At 40.9% G+C, this 13,173-nt stretch overlaps 1 protein-coding gene across 1 annotated transcript in view; it reads left to right on the top strand.

Annotated features, from left to right (window-relative positions):
* The window catches only part of LOC127436323 (anoctamin-3-like), a 186,912-nt gene that overhangs the window by 83,872 nt on the left and 89,867 nt on the right, over nucleotides 1–13,173 (top strand). The window contains exon 8 of the mRNA XM_051690414.1: nucleotides 12,001–12,107. Coding sequence (XP_051546374.1) covers nucleotides 12,001–12,107 — 107 coding nt within the window. The remainder of the gene's footprint in view (nucleotides 1–12,000; nucleotides 12,108–13,173) is intronic.

Genomic DNA, 13,173 nt, shown 5'->3' with positions numbered 1-13,173 from the left:
ACCTTGTCATTAACAAATATACAGTGGTGTGCAAAGTACCTGTAACAACACATTATGTAGTGTTATTACATAATGGTTTGTTACAGTACCCAATAATTATACTTGGGTACTGTTATTGAAAAAAACTTTAAAGGGGTCATGACTCTGTTTTTTTTATCATTTTATTATCTTCTCTGTGGTCCACTGATAATGTTAATAATGTTTTTTTGCATTAAAACATTCATAATTTAGTAATACTGTATATGATAATTTTACACACTGTTTTTGGCCCTCTGTCTGAAACACTCGATTTTGGCCTAAGCGCCTTCTTAAAACTTAAATGTAAACACCCACTGTTCTGATTGGCTAACATCATGCAGCCCCTCAAATTCAACCTTATTTGAAACTCAATTGGAAGAGAATGAACAACCTCCACAACATTATAAAACTAAATTTCTGGGTTTACTGTACACACAATGCACATCCAACACATTGCCTCCGAATATATTAAACTGTTCACTTACTCTAAGCACAGCAGCTGCGTTATCTTTCAAACAGTCATGACATTTGAAATATTCATGAATTAAACTGTTTACTCATAGTTTTGTGATTGAGTCCAATAGTGTTTTTAACTGCCACATCCTTCAATAACAGTTCCTTTGCAAAGCTTGAATCATATTATGACTGGTTCACAAGCAATCCACACTGATATAAGCTAGGGCTTGGCGATATGACGATATATATATCATGGTGACGATGTAAAGTGTCTACCAATAGAGATTTTGCTATATAGTGTATATAGAGATATGTAAATATACATGTGCGGTGTGTGGGCTTATCTATCAGTGGGCAGGGCTTCACTTGAGATGAAAAGAAGAAACATGGACAGGGATTTTCCGGCATTGAAAATTCTTCTGCGGCCGCCCAAGCAAATGTATTGACCTTCATCACGTGTTTGGCTGTCAGAGTTTGTAAGTAAGGACTCAGAGATGCAGAGATACATAAAAAACACAGTTTAATAGAGATATAAAGAATGGCAGATACAGTAGATGACAAAACTCAGTAGAGATAACAGTATTAACACAGAGCAGCATTAGAGTTAGCAGTGATGAGGACAGCGATGACAACAGTAATGGTGGTAGCGATGAACCAGTGTTGAACACATTGAAGCCTTCCTAGGGTTCTTGGCGGCAGGCCGTGAGATGGGGGCATCTTCTTCCTGCGGGATGGCCTCCATCTGCTTCTTAACTGGCGAGAACTACTGGGCAAAGTCCTTGATGGTGTCACTGAATAGGCCAACCTGGGAGATGGGGACATCAAGGAACCGTACCTTGTCAGCCTCCCTCATCTTGACCAAGTTGAGATGTAGGTGGCACTCCTGGACCACCAATGTGGACATTGCCTGCCCGAGAGTCCGCACCGTGACCTTGGTCACCCGGAGGGCGAGATCAGTTGCCGAGCGCAGCTCCTGCATCAGTTCTGGGTCAGAACTACCCTCGTGCAGTCCTCTCAGCGCCTTGGCCTGGTGCATCTGCAGGAGAGCCATGGTGTGCAGGGCAGAGGCGGCCTGTCCAGCAACACTGCAAGCCTTAGTCACCAGTGACGACGTGAACTTACAGGCCCTGGACGGGAGTCTCGGACAGTTCCGCCAGGTGGTGGCATTTTGCGGGCACAGCCGCACAACAACCGCCTTGCCCATCTGGGGAATCTCCGAGTACCCCCTGGCAGCTCCACCATCAAGGGTAGTGAGAGCAGAGGAGCTCAGAGATCGGGTTCGGGCAGTGAAAGGTGCCTGCCATGATTTCGTGAGCTCCTCATGCACCTCCGGGAAGAATGGGACCGGGGCGGGGCACGGCCGTGAGCGGCGCTCCGAGCCCAGGAACCAATCATCAAGCCGCGAGGGTTCAGGGCAGGGTGGAGGGTCCCACTTCAGCCCGACACTCGCAGCCGTCCGGGCAAGCATGGCCGCCAGCTCAGCGTCGGCCTCATACAGAGTGACCGCACCCGAAGATGGGAGCCCAGCCAAGTCCTCGGCATCAGACTGGACCAGCCCGCACTCCGATGCTGCGATCGAGAGCTCATTCTCGTCGCGAGCCCCGAATGAGACCACGAACTCACCCTGAGGCGAGCCACTGGTCTCATCCCAGAACTCAACCGGGGCAAACGAGCTTACTGGGGAATGGGAGGTCCGTGGGGGGTTGCCCAGTGGAACGGCTCCCATTGGGGTCTCCAAATCGCCCCCAGCGCTAACCGATGTGGCCTCATACCCGTAGGTAGAAGGACCGGGGCAGGGAGTGGCTGGAGTGACTTTTCCTTTTAAGAAGGAAAGCCACGACCGCAACATTGCCGTGGTCATGCTCTCGCAGTGAGAGCATGAGCCATCCACGAACGCTGTCTCAGCGTGTCTGAGCCCAGACACGTGAGGCAGTGATCGTGACCTTCAGAGGCGGGGAGGTAACGACTGCAACCAGGAAATATACACGGATGGAAAGTCATCTTTAAAAAGACGCTCTCCGTCAGTGCCACTCTTTTAGAGAAAATATACTCTTTTATTTGCAAGAATATATAATCTTTTAGGCTGTCGAAGTGCCCAGGGGTGGTCTCTGCACTCAGTTGGTGCACGAGGGGGAGAAACCGCTGTAATGCGCATTAAATCCAACAGCATGCAGAGATGAATGGACCGGCAGAGGAATTCAGCTCACTGAAACACAACCACTCAGCTCAGAAGAAAAAATCTGAATGATTGGTTACGAGCCAGCTCTTTTTATACCCGTATGTCCAGGGGAGTGGCATGTAAATTCCACTCGCCAATTCCCATTGGCCTTTCCTCAAATATCAGAGGAGTTTGGGGCTCCCAAGGGCAACCCCTAGTGTCACTACATCAACACAACGTCGAGTGAGTGACAGATAAGGAACACAGTTTAATAGAGATATGAAGAATGGCAGATAGATGGCAAAACTCAGTAGAGATAACAGTAGTAATACAGAACAGCAGTAAAGTCAGCGATGATGGCAGTAATGGTGGTAGCAATGATGACAGCGATGACAACAGTAATGATGGCAGTGGTGAACTAGCAATGATGACAGCGATAGCCACAGTAATGATGACAGTGATGACAACAACAGAGACGACAGTGTGGCTTGGAAGATATCCTGGAGAGAAGGAACGGAATAACAGCAGGGTGCGTAATCCTGGTAAGTAGAGATGATAACACAGTGATAAATCAACAGACAGAAAAACAGGGAACTGACTGGGCAAGAGGACAAAACTAGACAGGAAAAAATGAAGCAACAAGACTAGACTTGACTAGACTGACTGGAGAGGTGAGACAGCACGTAAACACATGGAACAATCTGGCACTGAAAAAGAGAAACACAGGGGTATAAGTAGGCAGAGGGAAACGAGCTGCAGGTGCAGACAATTAAATGATGAATGGCGCGAATGAGCGTATACCATCCAATAATCGTACTCCAGAGACAGGAGAGCACAGAGCGGGATCACTTGCACTACTCAATCATTTTTTACCCAGGAAAACCCCAAATGAAGAACAAAATCTCAACAGAACAGGACGACCTCCAAACAGGTCTAGAAAATTCAGAGGAGCTTGATATTAAAACAGGTGCAGCATCTGTGGTTCGCACAACGATAATCACTCGTAATACAAGCAATCTGTTTCACCACCTCAAAATGAAGCACACAAAAGAATATTATGAATGCCAAAAGATGAACTCTGCTTTAATCCGGTCATTTATTTATTTAGCAAGATATTTATTTTCTTCAAGAAGTGTTTATTTTCGTTGGATATTTTTTTTACTTGTGTTTTATTTTCTGTCACATTGCTTTGAGAAGATCTTAAAGGATTAGTTCACGCAAAAATGATAATTTTCTCATTAATTACTCATCTTGAAGCCATGCCAGATGTGTATGTCTTTCCTTAATCAGCAGAACCGAAATTAATATTTTTATAAGCACATTTAGCTCTGTTTGTCCATACAATGAAAGCGAATGGGTGCCATGACACTGCTGGCTGTTTGATGGTCCAAAAGTCATATTTAGGCAGCATAAAAGTAATCCACATGACTCCAGTTGAACAATGAATGTCTTCTGAAGCAAATCGATAGGTTTTTGTAAAAATAAATCGCTAATTAAATCTTTGTTAACTTTGAAAAAAACTTTTCCTGCTACCAGTTGACTCATCACGGAGCTGTCGTGTGACTTAAGCGCAATGTTTGTAACAGAGGAACAAACGTCATGTGAGAGTTTTTCAAACAACAATACAGCGGTGGGTGGAAGCAAATATTTAAAGTTAAAAACTTATTAATTATACATTTTTTCTTACACAAACCTATTGATTTGCTTCAGAAGACATTAATTGATTGACTGGAGTTGTGTGGATTACTTTTATGCTTCCTAAATATGCCTTTTGGACCATAAAACAGTCAGCAGACTGATGGCACCTATTCGCTATCATTGTATGGACCTTCAGAGCTGACATGTGCTTATAAAAATCTTCATTTTGGTTCTGGTGAAGAAGGAAAGACATACCCATCTGGGATGGCTTAAAGGTGAGTAAATCATGAGAGTATTATCGTTTTTGGGTGAACTATTCCTTTAAGTCAAGTCATATTTATTTGTAACTGCAGAAGTTCACATAAATGCATTGTCCTTTGTTAGCTGGCTGATGAAGGCTTTTGTTGGCAATTCATTGATAGTCTATGTATTCCATTTCAAGAGTGTAGTCCATCAATTGACAAAGGTGATGCAGGCAGAAATCAATGAGGTGCATCACAGTTCAACCGGCAGGTCATTTTGGTGAGGTTCGGTGGGGTCCATCCAAGGTTCAGGCAGTGGCATATGAAGTATCCATTGTCTTACAGTTGGAGTTGGCAGAGCATGTGACGTAACATTATTTCTGAGGTGGAAGAATGCTGTTCTACAAACATTGAAAATTTGATTTTCAAAGGACAGATTGGTATCAAATATAACACCTGAGTTCTTCACTGTTGAAGACGATGTAACAGTACATCCATCGAGAGTCAAATGATATTTTAGCTGCTTATTTTTTAGAGGTTTTTGGTCCAATAATTAGTACCTCTGTTTTGTCGGAATTGAGTAGAAGGAAATTTCTGGACATCAAATCTTTGATTTCATTGATACACTCTGCTAATTTGGAGAATTGTGAAATTTCATCAGGTTTAGAAGAAATATAAAGTTTTGTATCGTTGGCATAACAGTGGAAACTTATTCCACGATTCCTGAAAATATCTCCCTGGGGAAGCATATTGTAGCAAGGCTCTTTGTTCGGGGCAATGGAGGAGTCAGGAGACAACGAAGCAGGTTCAAGGTCAGTTCTTTAATTTGCTGTTTTCCACAAAACAACTGCCATTATAAACACAAAGAGATAATATTTCTCAGAAGCTCTGTCTGCAGTAGCTTTCTGGTCACTCTCTCTCCCCCTCTGTTGCTCTGGCATGCCTTTTAAGTCTCCCTCTGCCATCACTATAATGAGAGACAGGTGTTAGAGATAATTATGAGCCAGGTGACGATCCTTACTGCTCTCCCTCTCCCGCAGACCGACACATGACCATGCCCCCCATGCCACATGCCCCCACCGCTGACTCAGGACGGGGCAACATCTGGCCTGCCTACTCCCCCCCCCATTTCTGGAGAGAAAGTCAGCCACAACTATCTGCACTCCCGGTCTGTGGATCAGCTTGAACTTAAAGGGCTAGAGAGCCAGATATCAACGGGTGATCCACACATTAGTGTCCTTCATGCGGTGGAGCCACTGCAGAGGAGCGTGATCAGAACAGAGGGTGAAGGCCCGCCCCAGCAGGTAGTAGCGGGGGGCCAGAACAGGGGATAGTGGAGGGAGACAGGTGGGGTAGGAGAGACAAACAAGGGGAAGGGTCCTCTGGACCAGGGGCGGGGTTTGGGCGGGGCTTACCCCCACCTCCGAGGACCCGGAACTGGGCGGGAGTGAGGGGAACGGGGGGAGGGGAGGGAACATGAGGCACAGGGGGTGGAGAGTGAGAAGAGAGAGAACAAGAGACTGCTTCGTCACCTCCAAGGAACGCCGCCATGTAGTCCTCTGCCAGCTGGACAGCTTCCTCCAACGATGCCAGGCAGTGGCACTGGACCCACTCGGACGTGCCTCAGGGAAGTTGGGAGACGAACTGCTCCAGTACCACCAGATCGATGACTTCCACGGCGCCACAGGTTTCCCCCACCAGCAACCATTTCCGGCAGGCGTCCCAGAGCTGCTGCGCAAAAGTGAACAGGCGGCCATCCTTCCCGAAGCTCAAAGAGCGGAAGAGCTGCTGACTCTGCTCCGGGGTCTGACCGACCCGCTGCTGGATGGCCTTCTTCAGGTGATTGTAATCCAGGAGGCTAGCGGCAGGAAGTTGTTGTGCCGCCAGCTGCGCCTCCCCGGAGAGTAGGGGCAACAGGGCGGCCGCCCACTGATCAGGATGCCACCTCCAAACCTCTGCGATCTTCTCAAACAGGTAGAGGAAGGCTTCCAGATCGTCGTTTGGCCCCATTTTTGTAAGGGCCACTGGTGGGACAGGCTCTGAGGAGGTCGCAGCGCCAGCCCCCTCCCTGGTGATCAGGCTCCGGAGCACCTGCCGGTCCTCCGCTTGTGCCTGGAGCAGGACTTGAAAGCATTGTTCCTGCTCCCGGCGTACCTCCATGAGGGCTTGGTGTTGGGACTGCTGGATACTGGTGAGGGTTCGCCCAGTGGTGAAGACTCCATAGCAGCGTTCTCCTCCAGAGCTGGGTTCTCGGCACCACTGTAGCAAAGCTCTTTGTTCTGGGCAATGGAGGAGTCAGGAGACAACGAAGCAGGTTCATAGTCAGTTCTTTTATTTGCTGTTTTCCACACAACACACACATGACAGTAACCGTCGTTATAAACACAAAGAGATAATATTTATCAGAAACTCTGTCTGCGGTAGATTTCTGGTCACTCTCTCTCCCCCTCTGATGCTCTGGTGTGTCTTTTAAGTCTCCTTCTGCCATCACTATAATGAGAGACAGATGTTAGAGATAATTATGAGCCAGGTGACGAGCCTTACCGCTCTCCCTCTCCCGCAGACCGACACATGACCACGCCCCCATGCCACACATATATAAGGAGAAAATCAGAGGCCCTAATACTGATCCTGTAACTTTTGTTTGATTTGACAATTACTCGTTTACACATAGAAAGTGGTAGCAGTCTGATAAAGTGGACCTAAACCATGCTAATGCAAGTCCACTAATGCCAACATAATTCTCCAGCCTATTCAAGAGAATGTCATGATCTATGGTGTCGAAGGTAGCACTAAGATCTAAAAACGCTAGAAGAGAAATGCAACCGCGATCAGATGATAAGAGCAAGTCATTTGTAACTCTGATAAGTGCAGGCTCTGTACTGTGATGGGGCCTAAATCCTGACTGAAATATCATATATACAATTTCTCTGTAGAAATGAACATAGTTGGGAGGACACTACCTTTTCTAGTATGTTCAACATAAATGGGAGATTTGAAATTGGTCTATAATTAGCTAATTCTCCAGGATCAAGCTGTGGCTTCTTAATAAGTGGTTTGATAACTGCCATTTTATAGTTTCTTGGGACATGTCCTAAGGATAGGTAGGAGTTAATAAAATTAAGAGATTCTGAGATTACAGGGAATACCTCTTTTAAGAGCTTAGTTGGTATTGGATCTAACATACATGTTGTGACTTTTGAAACTTTTAATAAGTTTTGTAAGCTCTTCATGAACTATGACAGCGATGGATTGAAGTTGCTCGTGAGGAAAATTATGAGACACTGTTTTCTGAGGTGCTGTGACAGTTGATTGCATAATTCCAATTTTATTTCTGATGAAATTCATGAAGTCATTACTATTGTACTGTGATGGAATATCTGGATCAGTCGAGGCTTTATTCCTAACCAATTTAGCCGCAGTACTGAATAAACACCTAGGATTGTTGTGGTTATTTTCTATGAGTTTGCTAAAATATGCTGACCTGGCAGCTTTTAGTGCCTGTCTGTAACTACGGACACTATCCTTCCATGCACTGCGAAATACCTCTAATTTTGTATGCTTCCACTTGTGCTCCATTTTCCAAGCTGTTCTCTTGAGAACGTGAGTGTGATAATTATACCATGGCACAGGGCTTTTTTCTTGAATTTTCTATAATCGATGGGGGGCTACACTATCAAGAGTGCTAGAGATGACTGTATTTATATTTTCTGTTATTACATCAAATTCTTCTAGACTTTTTGGCTTACTGAGTATGTGAGACAATTCTGGAAGATTTTTAGTGAAGCTATCTTTAGTGGTCAAAAGAATAGTTCTACCTGAACGATAGCGTGGTGTAGATTGAGTGACATTAGCAGATCGCAGCAAACAAGAGACAAGGTAATGATCTGAGATGTCTTTGCTCTGCAGTACAATTTCTATCAACTCCATATGACAGAATTAAGTTTCTTGAGCAATGTTTATAATAATAATAATAATAATAATAATAATAATAATAATAATATTGGTCAACTACATTTTAAACTGAAATGTGGCATACTGTTATATTTAGCATTTTTGGTAAGATTGATTTTTATTTCTTTATTTACTTTGACATTGTTTGTTTTGTTCTAAATAAAGAGGAAGTAGTTTTAATTTATAAACTATTTAATTCACTGACTGGAGTTCCAAAAATAGGCAATACAATATGGTTATTTTATATATAAATCAATTTTAATTGATTTTCCGCCCACCCCTAATGTAAGCCAAAAAAAAACAAAAAACAAAAACATACATAGTCCAAAGCAGGATGAAGAGGACGCACACACATACTGTTCAGAACTGAGGCGCAAATCGCCGAAAACACATAAAAACGGTGAAAGATGTCAAACTAGTGTGTGTTTACATACACCAACAATTATAAATAGTGCAGATGTGCACGAGAACGCGTTCAGTAGCTGAATGAAACAGGGTGTCCTTTTCAGAGTTGTAACTTACACCGCATCTTTTAAAAGTGGTGTGAGATACACGACAACGTTCAAAGACGTCTATCAAGTGAAAGTTTATATACAAAATTATTCGAAATAGTCCATAAGTATTCTTTTGTTTTTTAAACATTTATACTTTAGTAATATTCCAGAAAATCTACTTAAGTACAGTAATGAAGTATTTCTGTTTTTTTATAATATACCTCTTAAAATCACATTTTCTCAAATGATCATATTCTGTACATTTTACATATACATAACAAAATGTGTCTTTGCACAGTAGTATTTGCTTGCTGTGAATATGATACTGTAATTAAATAGTCATGGCCTTGTTTAAATATCATTCCTGCTTTGCTCACTTCGGCTCATGACGCATACAGTATTAACTGTGTTCAGCCTCAACTGACCCTTTAGTGTAGATTTTATGATGGAGGCACTTTCAGACTGTGTACTTGAACCTGATGCCACTTTACAGGTCAGACATCAGAGTTAATGCATTGCTTCATTCATAAAGATCTGTGCCCTGGGGTTTCAGTAGTAGTGTTTAAGTAATTGCTGTGATATTGTAAGGGTATACAAGGCCAGCAAGATGTGTTGTATGTATCATACATACAATCATACATTTGCGGGGAAATGTAAAAAAGGTGAGTATAGTTTAGCCCATTTCATCACAACCTGAAACAAGCACATAATAGATCATGACTAGATATTTACATTTTCCAACAGGCAAACTTCATACTGAAGGTTAAAGTATTTTAAAAACAGATAGCACCACTCTCTCCTCAATAAGCTGCGCAGTTCAAGGTATCATTCATGTACATGGGACAAACTGTGAACACTGTAAACCCTAATGCTTAGAAAGCCCCTCAAATAACAATAATTCAATATATAATGATGAAATAATTATAGTTATATTTAAATTATAAATAAATTATATATATTATAAAAATAATAATACAGATAATTAAAATGCATTACATTATTTTGACACACAAGTAAAGCATTAAAAAAAAAAAAAACAATACAAAAAGTGGCTTTAGAATACAATATATTGTTTTTTTCCATATTACGGAACATAAGCCAATCATTGGTCTACAGTCCATAGCAATCCATTTTGTAACTGAATTCGTCCATCAGTCTGAGATTTATTATGAGGGCTTGTCTAAGGACGCGCCAATGTACACTTGCGTCAGATGAATGCTTTTGGAGCGTCTCAGTTGCGTTGCTTAATAAACATACCGTTTTTAGGCCGCTGTGTCAAGTTAAACGAAGTTTGAAACTTAGAAAAGCACGATTCCTGCGTTCGGATTTGCACTCCATCAAGCTGTGTTTGAACGTAGGAATGTGTTCTCATCGTGTGTTGTCTGTTCTCGGTTAGTGTGGTTTGTTTTCTGTCTGTATAAGCTGCGTGTTGCCTCAACAGTGAGTTTCGCTTACTGCCCCCTGGAGAAAACAGGTTGTACTCCAAGCTAAAATTGCTCAGATATAAGGAATAATTTTTATTACGATCCGGGGACATGATTAATAGCATACATTTTTTAACACTTTATTTTTTGTAGAATTAATTGCGCCGAATTAACACATTGAAATTTACAGCCATAGTTCAAATGAAATAACCTTGATGAGTATTTAAATTTTCCCTTTCTTTTGAGTTCACGGAACTGATGAAAATCCTGAGTTTTGGGGGTTACCATTATGATGAATAGTGGAGCTTGAGCTTAGGTTGAGGACAGGGACACTTTAAGACTGTTTTATATTGCTTTATTAGATGAGCAATTGCTATGCTAATCAAAGCATAGTGTTACCTATCAGCGTGCATTTAGCATGTTAGCATTCACTTTACTAACTTATTCTAACTAGTTCTAGCTAGATTTCCTTTTCTTTAAGTTTTAAATTGAGTTTACTTTTACTAATTTTAAGTTCAGGGAGAGTTAAATTTAAAGTTAATTTCCATCAAAATGTATGAGTTAGCTTACTCAATATTTTAAGTTAAGAGCAATTAACATGCATATGTAGTACAAAATTAGTTTAGTTTGGGAGTTTATTAACTTATTTGTGTTTACAGTGCAGGACGAGTTACATGGCAATGTATTGTATGGAAGAAGAAGAATAATGTTAGGAAAATCCCTCACAGAAGGTCAGAGCAATAGTAAAAGTGGGGCCTTGTTAAAGCAAGAACCACTAAAAAGATGCAAAATAGGCAAAGATTACAAACATTTTAATTTTGGACAGCAGCAGTAGGGTGAATTCACCAAAAATGTCAAGAATAAAAAAAGAAATAGTATTTTGCATAAATATATATATATATATATATATATATATATATATATATATATATATATATATATTTTGCATTGTGACATTATTTTCATGACAAGTAGGCAAATTCTCACTGTAATATGTCAGAATCATGTCAGTAATGTCAGTAGTTCTCATTATTCTCACTAGTGATTGTGATTATTTTATCTTTACTGTAATATTTTTTGTAAATAATTAAAATCAGCATAAATTAAAGGCATTACAAAAAAATACTACTATTATATTTAAATACTTCAGAATTGAAATAATATATTTTCTTGCCTTACGTTAATTACATTTTTTTTTTTTTTTATTACATTCTTTACATTATTGTAAAGAGGATTTATGTGGGAAATATGTTTGATTGTCATGAAAATCATGCCACAAGGCAAAAAAATTTAATGCTGTTTTTTTCTTCAAGCAAAATATAATTTTATATTTCTTTCGTTTGATTTTGTGATGAAATATGAGCCGGACCTGTTCTTGACCGGTTTTATAAAATTCATACAGGAAGAAAGACAGACAGATGTGCGTTTTAAACTACACAATCTACTTTGTGACCAGTGCTGTTGCTCTCTGACCTTTTATGTATGGGAGTCCAGCTCAAATTGAACATGTACATCCTGTCTATATGCTGTAGTGTATTTATAGTTACTATATCAAGTTTAGTAGGTTAATGAACTAGCTGGGTATAAAATCTGTTATGTACATTGTTCTCTTGTAGTTTCACCATCAACAACAGAGAGACGTTTTTCTCGAACTCGACCAGGAGCAGAATAGTACATCATGTACTGCAGCGGACCAAGTACGAGGATGGCAAGTCTAAGATGGGTAAGACAGCAGCCAAACATAAAACAAACCTCTTCATCAAACACGTCAGGCACACTCTGTTCTCTTTCTGCAGTGTCTCTGTATATCACATACATTCATATATCATCTCCCCCATTCATTGCACTATAGAAATTTATGTCCAGTAAGAGTTATTAAAAAGACTGAAATGTAAGTTTGATGTAGCATTTAAATGCTACATTATACAGTATTGTCATGCTATTGTGTTAAATGTTTCTTCCAAAATGTATTTAGAGAAATACAAATAGACACAAATCAGACAATGTAGGACTACAATATAACGTTTAGAACCAACTAAAATCATGCAGGTATGCAAAAATTAGAAGCAAAATTAAGTAGAAGTCTCCATTTGCTTTCTATTTAATCTCATTGATGTCTCGGAGAAACAATTATGATATCAAAGAGATCTCATTTGTAATTTTTCTTTCCTGTGGGATTTTATGAATCTCAGTTTGTTAAACATTGTTGTTTCAGTACTTTGGAGAGTGATGTATCTCCCTAGCTGTATTTGCAATGTCCTGCTGTGTCCCTTTGACCTTTTGAACTGAATATGGTCTTTCTTTCCTAATCGTCTTTTAGTCCTGTTATTGTTTATGTCACGCTTGTGGCCTTCTTATTTGGGGTTCTTGTCTGTATTCTCTTGCGTTTCTCTGCTGATTAAAGCTGTTCTTGCAAGTGGGATTTTCATGTTATTAGATTAATACCAGTGACCCCTCCCCCCCCAACACACACACACCCCACCACCTCCCCGCAACCCCACTCACTCAGACTACATCAAATTCTGAGAACTCTAAATCCTACATAAATCCCTGCAACACAAGGCAGTGTCCCACCAGAGAATTCAAAACAGCTGCCAGAAACTAGATATATTGTAGTTAAAAAAATTCCTGTTTCTTTCTGTTTTTTTTCTAACTAGTTAATGTTTCAGCTTGATCTCATGAGTATTATGTGACCATGACAACATTTAAGCAAACCAAAATTATGTGCTTCATTACACGTTTCACTGCAGTTTCCTATAGTGAAATGTCCAGTGGAAGTTTGTAAGTTG

Source organism: Myxocyprinus asiaticus, chromosome 46, assembly GCF_019703515.2.
Source record: "Myxocyprinus asiaticus isolate MX2 ecotype Aquarium Trade chromosome 46, UBuf_Myxa_2, whole genome shotgun sequence".
NCBI classification, from domain to species: domain Eukaryota; kingdom Metazoa; phylum Chordata; class Actinopteri; order Cypriniformes; family Catostomidae; genus Myxocyprinus; species Myxocyprinus asiaticus.
The sequence above is the reverse complement of the archived record's forward strand: the minus strand, read 5'-3'. Positions and strand labels throughout refer to the sequence as shown.